This window comes from Diabrotica undecimpunctata, chromosome 6 (genome assembly GCF_040954645.1).
Source record: "Diabrotica undecimpunctata isolate CICGRU chromosome 6, icDiaUnde3, whole genome shotgun sequence".
Lineage (NCBI taxonomy): Eukaryota > Metazoa > Arthropoda > Insecta > Coleoptera > Chrysomelidae > Diabrotica > Diabrotica undecimpunctata.
The window spans coordinates 152,351,354-152,364,353 of NC_092808.1; the positions used below are offsets into that span (position 1 = coordinate 152,351,354).

Below are 13,000 nucleotides of genomic sequence, written 5' to 3' on the forward strand. Positions count from 1 at the left end.
TAATAAACAAAATTATTACTTTTATTTAAATGATAAATACGTTAAGCCGAGCGCACACGATGTGTTTGATTTGAAATGAAGATTTTTCTGAAAGTATTTTCTTATGGAATGTTTATAATAACAATTTTATTTAATGGTAATAATATATGGTATAATGGTAGTAATAATGGTCAGAAGTTTATTTAAAAATGCTTTGTATTTGACATTTATATAACTGCATAAAGAAAAAGGTGTTATTTGTATCTATGCTGTGTTTATATTTCCATTTCAGAGTATTATTTCTTAATGGTTTTAAAACAATTTCAAAATTGGAAATCAAAATTTCAAACGTAAAGTATTTTTCATTAAAGTTGTTATTTGTCCCTATTAGATATAGGGACATTAGATATAGATATATAAATATGAAATGAAGATTGAAAATTGAAATAGTTTGTAAAGATGATAGCAAAAAGCCGTTAACACAGTATATACCACAAATAGCAGTGTAAGTGGTATAGGACAAATGGGGACAGTGCATTGCATAAGCCCAGCCGTTCATAATGCGACGGCGCTACTAGTCACGTTAGGTGGGGATATGACATAGCAAGAGACGTATGACGTTGATGTAAGTGCTGTTGTCATGAGTTCACTAGTTTTGCATATTTACCCAAATAATGATTATATCTTATAATGTTTCCCAAAGAACAAAGATTGTAGCAAATTCTACTCAAATCACCACTTCAATTTACAATAGATAACTTATTTCTAAAGAATTTTGAATATCCACCGAAAAAAATGTGTTAGTGGCAACAGTGTAATCCGCGCTTTGCAAACAAAGCCTTCTTTGGTTTGTCAAATGAAATTAGTTTCGGCCCATCCGCATTTGGCGCTAGAAACTTTCTCCCAAAACTTTCTATGGGACCTACCTTACTAGAAGGCTATGTACTGTGTTATATTCCATTAGTTAATACTAAGTTATTATTCATTAATATGGAATGTAATAAAAATATTAAAGATTCTAGAAACCAAGAAATATTAACATATATTAAATATGAAGGAGATTCTCTAAAGAAATATAACAATAAAGAAGTTAAATCTGAAATAGATGAACACCACTTTAAAAGCAGTTATGGACAGGAACCTTTATTAGATGAGTATTGTTCAGATGATATTAAAATAGAAAACCATGTGCCAGAAGATGTATCTAATGAAATTAAAGATGAAATAAAAAAAGAACCAGCGGATTACAGCATTGGTAAGAAACTCATTTCTCTTCTTAATTTTGAATCATCTTATGTCATGAATGCGATATTTTACTGAAGTACTTAATAAGATTGTACCCTCTTATATTCAAATGCCCTTTGTTTTTCTTAAAGAAAAATATTCTTTGGCCTAAGGAAGAAACATCTTGAATTAGGGGTCTTCTTTCTCTCATATACTCATATTACAGTAAGGCCCGCTACTTTCTGTCCTGACTAAACCCCCGATTAGTGCAATTTTGTGAGGGGTTAACTTTAATCAGTGCTAGTTGGTACTTTCATCCCTAATTAGACTTGATCAAGAGTTAATGGTCAATTAACTTTAACCAGTCAAAAGTAGTATGATTAACAGCCATAGCCGTAAAGATAATCAAGGCATTCTAACCTTATAATAATAATAGTCTCCCGTTTTATACCGCTGTCGCGGCTTTGGGAGTATAGCAGGGTAGTCTGCTATATCTAGGGCCTACGGTATACAAGGAAGGTAACATGGCCAGTGCTACGCTTCAACCTTCAAGGCATTCTAACCTTACATTTATAAAATAAACTATTGCTTGTGAGTGTTTAAACTTTTATTTTTGGCAAAATCTACATTTTATATTGACAAAAAGATATGATGAGCTTGATATCACAGCACAAGTTTTAATAACTTTATGAATTAATGCTACAGTCTGTTTTTATATAGTTGTCGATAGTAATTTTGGTGGTATACACAAAACAAGTACTGGAAGAATTATAAAACATGAAATACTGGCAAGTGGATGTTGTTGATATCAATATAATTTACTATGGAATCACTAACAGGAGATTTTTGCTGTCATCATGGCGTGTTTGTCTTTTTAAAGACGAATTACATGCTATGATTTTTTCTGATGGATATTCTCAAGTTAAAGTTGATTTCATGTAATCAAATGAACTATCTTAACGAAGTAAAGCCGTCCCAGGAATGCAACTCAACAATACTGGCAATATCATTTTAAAGTTGTCTACTTTAAAATGTATAATGTATGTCTGAATTGTCAATATAAATGAGTCAGATAAAATTAAATTATTAGAAGAATTTTTCACCAAGTAACAAAAAAACAGAATTTGTTAAATTTACTAATGTTTGTATTTTGAGAACGATTTCCGAAGTGGAAATTGAAACTTCAATAAACATACTTTAACCTTTAATTGTGGATTATTCCCATTTAAATATTAATTACTAAATTGTGATAGGTTGATGTCTCCTGTTAAAAAGGTTTCATCCTACAAATCAAAATCTTTATCACTATAAGTTTTGGAAAAGTATTTAGCAAATAAATTGACAATCTCCATGCCAGAAATATTATTATAGTGCATAACAGAAGGAATATTATTCCTTCTGTAAAATTTTAACATTTTTCAGAGAGGATTCAGTTAGAACAACATAATCTAGATAGCATTGTTCTTTCACTTGTTTATAGTTAGCTCGTAATAAAGAAAAATAATTATAGTCAGCAAGTAATTGAGATTTTAGATATTTTTTATGCATTTTCTTTTTTTTTGATTATTGTTTTTTTAAGCTCTGGAGAAAACCAGACAGGAAACTTTTTTGCTGAATACTTTTTCAAGAGAACAAAAATATCAATGGGAGTAGGGCACTCTCATAGTTTATGGGATTGATTCTATCAAGAAGTGATATCCACATTCCATATAGTGGAACTCCAGGTTAGTTTACCCCTTGCAGGTGGTTAATTACTTAAACACCCTAGATACTCATAATTCTGTTTATTAGTTCTCTAAGTACAATAACAGATAGTACTCAGTTGACTGATGACAACACTAACTTCGACCATTCTCTGGATTCTTCATTCTTAATAATAATCTTAATCCCGTGATTTCCAGTTATTTAACTCACGTGCGTTTATTGATATAATATTGTTTTTACTTGTTTAATTTGTACATATTATTTAATAAGCTTTTGATTACATTGCAAATTTCACTAGGTCAGCGTGCGTCCTCGTTACAACGATATTTTTAATGTCATAAACAAACAATTGCGTCTAGCAATAATAGTTTAGTTGTTATTAAAAGGATTTTAAACTGATTTACTTAGATCTGATGCTTAATTAAATCCCGTTACAGGGCTTTGAACCTGGTAGATATTTTTAGTTTTTTTCATATTATCTTTGTTATTTTATATTAACTTTGGCCCACCATTAACATATTTCAAAATGAAATCAACGTTTCTCAATATCAATTGAACCATTTCAGGTGACTCTAGAGTTAGTCGCAGTGATTGATACCCATTTTTATTTTGTTTACCAATTCTACTCAAACTGACTATTTTTATATCAGAACCAGCCAAGCCCGACAGCATTTCCTTAGCTTCAGATGTGCCATCTTCCTCACCATCTTGAGGCATATTAAAGATCATAAGATTGCATGAAGTATCTCGCAGGCACTTCATACAAAACACTGCCCTGTACCAATGTGGAACTGTAATTATTGTCGTTTTTTGTATTTGATGTAGAGGTGGTGTTTTTTATGAAGGTAAGATCTTTCTCAAGGTCTCCAAATGAGGTAGTAAAACTGGTTTTCAAACTCTTGACTTCATCGGTTACCTCACGAATCTGTTTTTAAAACTCCTCTTTTTTTGACAGTTTGCAATTTTGATTTCACTTAGTGTATCTTCTAATGCTTTAACACAGTTGTTTAGTGTAACTGCCTTTTTGATTCCTGGCATGCAGTCACCACACAAATATGGCATAATTTATCCTAAGTAGACACCTTATCTCTGTCGAATTAATTCCAGTGCAATTTTTGCATAAAACAATTTTGCAAATGTCACAAGAGTAACCAAAAACTTCCCCTGTACCTTTATGAGGTTCTTTAAAAACACAGTTCTTCAAACATTTGCCACAGGTTCCTGCCATTAAGGTTATGTCAACAAATATTCAACAGAATGCCAAATGTAAACCCTTTAATAAAGATAGTAAGTCACGTCCCTGGTAGGTGGTAATTACTTATCTATCATTATTAATTTGTCCTAATTGCTTCAACTTTTTGTTTGAAAGAGAAAAACCCCCCATTGCAGTTATTGCTAGTTACAAACAAACAAATTGTTTTTTCAAAAAAGAAAGATAACTAATTGGGCGCAAAATTGACCAGAAAGTACCGAAACTTATTTGATCAAGGTTTAATCGGCTGGTTTAGTAATCGCCAGTAGCAGAAAGTACCGGCCCTAAATGTTAATATTCTCACATATTTATGTTAATATTGTAGTTTTTGTATTTTATGAAATACCCAAGATATTTTTTGTTAGTTCATATTACGGCTATACTTCTAGGCTTTAATTAAAATCTGGTTACAATGCTATAATTCTCAATAAATACTTTAATAATGTTTTTTTTTTTCTGAAAACAATATTGCAGGCTTTGTATCTATCTATCCTTTGATTATTTTTTTTAAGTTTAATATAATGTTGAATATGTTAGATGTGAACATTTTGTTGTAGTTTTTCTATTTATTTATTTCTTTTTATTTTATTTTCTATTTATTACTTCTTATTTTTGATCTAGCATATATTTTTCTTTTAGTAAAAAGCATATTCTTACAATTTGGTTTTTATTTTAGCTGCTCCACAGGATATTAAAATGGAAGTTACCAAACCATTCACTGTGCCCAAAGTATGTTTGAAAACTTATACTGGTGAAAAACCTTATAAATGTGAAATTTGTAGTAAGCAATTTAGTCAAATAAGTGGTTTAGTTCATCATATGAGAGTTCACACTGGTGAAAAACCTTATAAATGTGAAATTTGCAGTAAGCAGTTTACTCAGACAAATAGTTTAAAAGATCATATGAGAATTCATACTGGAGAAAGACCTTATAGATGTGAAATCTGTAGTAAACAGTTTACATACCTAAGTAATTTAAAGAGTCATATAAAAGTTCATACTGGTGAAAAGCCTTATAAATGTGAAATTTGCAGTAAGCAATTATCTAAACTAAGTAGTCTAAAGAATCATATGAAACTTCACACTGGAGAAAGACCTTATAAATGTGAAATTTGTAGTAAGCAATTTGGTCAAATAAGTGATTTAGTTCATCATATGAGAGTTCACACTGGTGAAAAACCTTATAAATGTGAAATTTGCAGTAAGCAGTTTACTCAGACAAATAGTTTAAAAGATCATATGAGAATTCATACTGGAGAAAGACCTTATAAATGTGAAATTTGTAGTAAGCAATTTACTCATCAAAATAGTTTAAATTGTCATATGAGAGTTCACACTGGAGAAAAACCTTATAGATGTGAAATCTGTAGTAAGCAGTTTACCCACCTAAGTAATTTAAATAGTCATATAAAAGGTCATACTGGTGAAAAGCCTTATAAATGTGAAATTTGTAGTAAGCAGTTTACTCATCAAAAGAGTTTAAATTGTCATATGAGAGTTCACAATGGAGAAAAGCCTTATAGATGTGAAATCTGTAGTAAGCAGTTTACCCAGCTAAGTAATTTAAATAGTCATATAAAAGGTCATACTGGCGAAAAGCCTTATAAATGTGAAATTTGTAGTAAGCAGTTTACTTATCAAACGAGTTTAAATAATCATATGAGAGTTCACAATGGAGAAAAGCCTTATAGATGTGAAATCTGTAGTAAGCAGTTTACCCAGCTAAGTAATTTAAATAGTCATATAAAAGTTCACAGTGGTGAAAAACCATATAAATGTGAAAGTTTCTTTAAATAAATTTACGGCAAAAAACTAATCGGAAGTAAAAACTTCAAATTTGTATAGTGGTATAAATATAAAGATTTTTATTAAAACTTGTTAAAAGTATGGTCCAAAAATTAAAAATGCATAACATTTTCAATCTGAATCAGATCATCCTCAGTGCATTCTGTTAGTACTTATAGCGTACACAGAAATTGAAGTGTAGACATCAATATGTGGCTTACATATTATAAATTTAAAATATAATGCGACCCTAGATCGATGACATTCATTCCAATACCACGTAAAATGTAACGATTTTTCAGGTGAACAAAAAAAACTGATTCTTTCATTTGTGACATACATTCTAAATAGTTTTATTGCATATTCATTTATAACGTACTTGCTTTTTATTGTTAGTAATAATAAAATTTCTAAAGATAAGCTTTGGTGTCTTTTAGGTCATTTACGCGGTATTAGAATTATAATTTTATTTGATACGTGGTATTTTAGGTTTGTTACGTCACATACACGGTATTAGAATTATTCATACATGGTAGCTCTTACTTATATAATAATTGCTGAAATAAGATTTTAAATATAACGTATCGACGAACATCACCCAAAAGCTCTGTGTTGTTTTAACGTTGGGCATGGGTGACATTGTAACCTCGGAAACCTTTTTTGGATGGTGCTAGAAAGGTCACTAATGGAGATACTGCGGACGGCAGCCAGATGGTTGGTGGAGAGCGAGTCGTGGGTTCGAAACTAGCTTTTGGAACCGGGAATGGGCCCAACGGACGAAATAAGTAAAGATAGTATAAGAGATATAGGAAAAGATACAGAAATAAACAGAAAGATAGATGGGTAAAATTACCAAAGATACGATAAGATAGAAATAGGCAGCCACTTAATTTTTTTTTTGGGTTTAAGGAGGAAATTAAGAAACCTTAGAAAAGAAAAGTGATAAGGAAAGATATTTTGGTTCTGAGACCATATACAAGGAAAGATACCAACAGTTAATTATTCAATAAATTTGGTCAATACACTATATAAACAAATAATAAATATATTAGGTGGACTCCGTCCATCTACTTACCTACGACACTTAATCGGCCTGATCTTTCTACTGGTCAAAGGTATAGTAATACTTAAAGGTAAAAAGCAAATATTCAGAGTTACGGTTATATCAGGAAACTTTTTAGGAGTCGACAAATAAAATACATACATAAAACAAAAACAATATATTCAACAACACAATGATGTCGGTAGCTGAATGTACATACAAGTAATAAAAATACACCATCAATTATGAAATGGTGGTGTACACATAAAAATAAGCACTAATATGAATAATAAGTACCTTTACAAATACAACAAGATAATAATGCCCAGGTTTAATTATCAGCGAAGAGAGCCTGATAGTGAGTAAGAAAAAATTCAACCAAGGTTTATTAAAGGTCTCTCTTTGCTGTTTAATGGGCATATCTCGAGACACTAAATTTCTTAGTAGCTGATGGAAAGTTCGTAAGAAAATATTGAATGTAAAAATCAGTAGTTACTCTCAACTACAGGTGAAGACATGGATGAACTTAGATTCGCCCAGATGATTGAAAAAAAATATGATAGAATACCATATTATTTGCCCAGATAAGATAGATAGATGGTTTATTGGTAATAAATCAATACAAAAGTATTTTTTACAAGTCAAAGATAAAATATGTCAATATAGTTAATAAACACATAAATATAAACACAAAACATAGATACAGTGTTTTAAAATATACTTACAACAATTACAACAAATTAAAATCGGAGGTAAAATACTCCCCATATGTAAAAAAGGCATTCACTATAAGGTAACTCTTAATTTTCGCCTTAAACTAATGAAAATTAAGAGCTTTTATTCCAGCTGGCACTAAATTATAGAATTTTATGGCTAAATAACTTGAACCATTTCTGGATCTCTCAAGACGGCTAAATTCTGGTATAAGATCTGTTATAAGTTAAATCTGGTGGGATACTTGTGAAAATCTACATGCGCATTGTATTGACTAAGATTTTGTTTAATGTGCAACAGACACGGCATAATGTATACACAAGGTAAAGTCAAAATTTGTAAAGCTGTAAAGGAGTTTCTACAGTCTGCTCTATAACAGAGCCCAGAGATAATACGAACACACTTTCTTTGTTGTGCAAACACTTTATCAATATGACAAGAGTGACCCCAGGAGAGAATAGCATATGTCAGATGAGAATGAAAATTACTATGATATGCTGTTACAATAGTTTCCCTGGAAGTCACCTGTACAAGGTTCCTAAAGAGGAAAAGTTGTCGGGAAAGCTTTTTCGATAGATTAACTATATGTTGTTCCCAGGTTAATCCTGCATCCAAATATATCCCCAGAAACTTTGCAACATTTTTAACACAAGTGTTATTTCTTAGAGTAAAATTAACACTTTGTGATTTAGAGTTGTTCAAAGAGAGACGGTTAGTTAAAAACCAATTGAATCAATTAGTTGAATAGCATCACTATGAAAATTATAATAAGGAAGTTTTCTAAGCAGAATACTATATGTGACTCAATCGAAAGCCTTAGTAAGATCTAAAAACGATGCAAGAGTATCAAGATATTTTTCAAACCCTTTCAAGACCTTGAGGCGCTAAGAATCAAAACGCATTCAGTCTGTAGCATTTTTTTTGTCTCTACGCTATAGGGTTTTAATTCACGTATTCCATATCTTCGACAGGGACACATTTGAATTTCAAACGAGAAAACATACTATAGGTGTCTGTTTACATTTACCATTTGCCGCTACCAAGATGGTTGTTTATTGCCTCTCTCTTTAATTCGTTTTTTTTTTCTTTCCGCATATACAAATTTTTAAAAGAATTGCCTGAATTTCGATAGACCAGCAATTGGCAGATGATTTACTACGCGTATAATAAATAAGACTCTCGACATTCCTCTTGGCGTAGGATCGATGAGAAGGCCTAGACAGCGAAAAAGTCGGTTATTGGGCCTCTGAAATGGTTCGACTGAAAATCATTTTGTCAGCAATGTCTAATAATACTTGTTGATAATAACATGCAGTAAAACGGTATGAAGTACAGTAAAGTATGCAGCTAACCAGTAAGATAAAGGTTAAGTTAGCGCAGATTAGTTCATCTTTAATGGTGGTTAAAGCACATGTTCACTGTAAGCTTTTACGTTCTTTGTATGACCTGCCACGGCAGTTTCAAATACGATGCTGATTTTTTTATGAATTAGACCAATGAAAAAGGAAATATATATCATTATTTTTATTTATTTTTCTTCTACCTGTACGCAGTGTAGTGTTAGTGTTTTTTTTAAGAGTACACCCCTTAAATTTTGTTTTTTTTTATTTGAATAACTTTTGTTTTTTACATAAAACACTAACTTTGTATGTGGATGGTAAAAAGCGAAAATGTTCTCTAACTAAATATCGTGATATGATAATGATCAAGGTAGATTTAAATTTTTCATTTTTTTAAAGACCTAGCCTTTTTTATTGAGATCATCTTAAACATAAATATTTTTACTAGGTTATGGAGATAAATTAATATTGTAACATTATATAAATATGTCAGAAGGCATCAAATTGTAATGGACATTTCTGTTTGTAAGATATAAATTATTAATACGTCCACTTAAACTTATGTTTAGTAATAAATACAGCTGGTTATAACTTTGTATTGTTTAATTTCTCTGACAAACTTCCTTTCTTTTGGGTAATAACTAAATTCTGACAGAAATTTTTGCGGACCAAACAAGGTAAGTTGTTCTTACATAAATAATGTTCTTATAACTATCGAATATTTAGTGTATAAGATTTATTTGATACGTCCCAAGCTGTTATGTATAAAAATTCCTTGAAGTTTGTTTATACAAGTGTTTTTGCGACACATCTATGAGAAATTTTGACTGCGTAGTTAAGTAATTGTCATATTCACGTTTTAATTTCTACAATCTTGAAAGCCCAGCATTCTTAAAGTCCATAATCGCCTAAAAAGCGTCATTAGAAAAAATTCCGATTGGCCAGCAGCAAAAACTGGTCGGGGGGTTGTAGAAAGTCGACTAAACCGAGACAAAGAAAAACAGTTAAGTTTGGTTTGAGATTCGGAAGAAATAGCTTGCAGGTGTAGTCTTCAAAGCCGGCAAATTTTTCAATTTAAAAGGTGAATTTTTACTCAAAATGAGATCTGACAGTTTCTGTTGAGTTAATCACTGATTTGTTTGTGTTGTGCCTTATCTGAGAGATTTGTAAGACGGCGTTTCCAACCATTTAAGAGGTCGACATGGTTCTAAGAAGAAATTATACTTTATAATTTCGAATCTTCAAATTGTAAAAATAATTCTTTGGGTACCTAAAAATTTGAATTACAATATTTTTTTTAAAAAGATTCAGTTATTAAAAGGTAAAATAATATTTTATTTTCTTAAAAAAATATATGGTGCATGAGTAGAATTTGACTTTTAATTTTATAAAATGCAAAAATTTAATGCTATTGTGCGACCACGCGTCATCTACATAAGAAAATATTTTAAGTTGCATTTGTTGCCTACCTCAATCATATTTTGGAAGCAGTAATGGCGCTGACATGACTGCTCCCTAGTGCCTAGTGGTACAAATAAGGAACTAAAATCTTATTTAACTTCTTCTTCTCTATAACAACGTTCTATTTTCTTTTTGGATGGATTTGCCACAGAATAATAAACAATCAGAATGTCCACTTTGTCATGATAAGTATACGCGCAGACGGAATCAGCCATGTTTTAAACGGAACCAGTGCTGTTCAGTGAAATTTTATCTTATGTGTATATAAAAATTAACCCGGGTTAATTTATTTGCGGCAACCATAGACATAATATGCACTATTTTACTCGTACTTTTAGTTGAACAATAGATTAAATTATTTCAAATTTATTAATTTCGAGCCTATGTTTCCGTTTAAAATATGGCGATCGCTTGCTGACACTTCAAAAGCTGAAACTGAGAGTGGACATTCTGATTGTTATTTATTCTGTGGTTTTGCTGTTCTGTTTTAGGTGTGACGTGTGACATTTCTTCAGGACGTAGTTTGTTTTGTTTGGTGTCGGCATTGCGTCTTGCGTCGCTGGGTTGTATTCACTGGTACGCGTCGGTGGATGTAGTCCTGCGGAGGATGAATTTGCGATCGATCCAATGTCTTAACCTTGTTTACGCTATTGCCTCTTCAAGGAAGGGGTACTCCTTTTTTTATGAATTTACCACCATGCCATATAAAAACTGCTAGAGTATGTAGTAATCATTTCAACTGATGGCAATAGCAATTCCAAGTAAAAACTTGAATTCTCAAGATGTTTCAAAACAAATAGAATGTGAACCTACAGCAAGAAGAGATAAAAGAGTAGCATTGAAAACACAAACAGCTATTATTGAAGACTTATTAAAGGTGTATTCACATAAAAGGGAAAAACTAATCTTGTAACCATTGATTTGTCTGATGTATCCGGTACAAGTAAAGAATCGGAAGAAGATATTTAAAAATGAAAATACTAGCAGTTGCTTGAAGAAAACAAAAAACTAAAAGAGAAATTAGAAGAAAATGAACAAAATTTGTGTACTACCAGAACGAGGATTGTAAAATTAAATAAAATAATCAAAGAAAAAGACATTGATAGTAAGCAAAAGATTTTGAAACACTTTGGTCACATGTTTAGTAAAAACGAAATTGAAATTATTGTGAAAAAGAAAAGAGAGCATGTTGGACGACAGAAGAAATTTCAAAAGTTTTCACAATAAGATATTTTAGTAAAAGATGTTACCTATATCTAAGAAATACCCATTACCTGGAATATCAACTTTACCAAAATGGGCTGCCCACATTAATTTTAGATCTGGTCTCCTACAAGATGTACTTTAGGTGATGTAGAATGCTGAAAAATCAAAAACTGAACTACAAAGAGTATCCGTCTTGTCATATGATGAAATGAGAGTTTGTGCCCAGTATGAATATCATCAAAAAGATGCAGAATTGGTTGGCTCTCATAGGTACATGCAAGTAGTGATGGCAAGCAGACTTTTTGATAAATGGAAGCCACCAGTCTATATTGGCTTTGATATAAGTATGACTGACAATATTTTGTCTACAATAATTACTGAGTTGCACAATGTAAAATATAATGTAGTTGCATGCGTGTCTGATTGCGGGGGAGGCAATCAAGGACTTTGGAAAAAATTGTATATATCAGTTGACATCACACATTTTACACATGCAATCATAAAAGCAAATATCTACATGTTTGCTGATGCTCCTAAAATTATCAAGAAACTAGATTCGACACAGGATTTGAACTTAAACAAAATTAAGTTCCATATATAAGATCATTTAGAAGTAAAAAAAAAAAACGGGGACAAAACGTTGCACTTGCTGCAGAATTACTATCTCACACAACTACAACAGCCTTAAAACATTATTTTTAAAATGCAGCTAGAGATAAAAAAAATCGCAGCACAAGAACTTGGGGAGTTTAAAGAGCTTATTAATAGTTGGTTTGATTTAATGAATTTCTGTACATCTGATGCAACTACATTTAAACGACCTTATGGAATGGACATTTTGGAAGAACAAAATAGGTTATTGGCTCTAGTAATTGATACCTACTGCTACTATAATGGTGTGCATTAGAAAAAAATCTATACAAATTTTCCAAAGTGGCATTGTAATATTCTCCAAATCTATTCAGTCGTTATTTACTGACTCGAAAGAGAAATACAAAATTTCTTATTTATTAACACACAGATTAAACCAAGATTGTCTAGAAAACGGTAAGAAATAATTTTTACCTATGTTAAGCATATGTTTAATTATTTGGTATTTTTAGTTGAGAACAAGGGGTGGATTACATGACCATCCGTCACCTCTATCCATACCCTTTACAGAGTACGAATCATGATACTATAACCACCGAACACCGCATTCGTTGTTCGGTGCTATAACTAACAAGATAAGTCAACGTGCATGTTCTTGCATCTCTCTCGCACACCTGTGACGTAAACCCGAGACAACTTTAA

At 31.4% G+C, this 13,000-nt stretch overlaps 1 protein-coding gene across 2 annotated transcripts; it reads left to right on the top strand.

The window, feature by feature from the left end:
- Positions 1–937: 937 nt before the first annotated feature.
- Positions 938–5,956, top strand: LOC140444134 (uncharacterized). 2 transcript variants are annotated; one of them, XM_072535807.1, is made up of 3 exons: positions 938–1,234; positions 2,783–2,927; positions 4,836–5,956. In XM_072535807.1, the coding sequence occupies exons 2-3, from the start codon at positions 2,873–2,875 to the stop codon at positions 5,954–5,956; spliced, it is 1,176 nt and encodes a 391-aa protein (XP_072391908.1). In that variant the 5' UTR covers positions 938–1,234; positions 2,783–2,872. The 2 variants fall into 2 exon arrangements, with proteins under 2 accessions (XP_072391908.1, XP_072391907.1); XM_072535806.1 differs by lacking the exon at positions 2,783–2,927.
- The last annotated feature ends 7,044 nt before the right edge of the window (positions 5,957–13,000 follow it).

What these genes read in the sequence shown, in the direction of transcription:
- LOC140444134 (XM_072535806.1), top strand. Translation starts at nt 970, where the DNA reads ATGGAATGTAATAAAAATATTAAAGATTCTAGAAACCAAGAAATATTA. An exon ending in ACCAGCGGATTACAGCATTG is followed by an intron (nt 1,235 to 4,835) that starts GTAAGAAACTCA and finishes TTTTTATTTTAG; the next exon opens with CTGCTCCACAGGATATTAAA.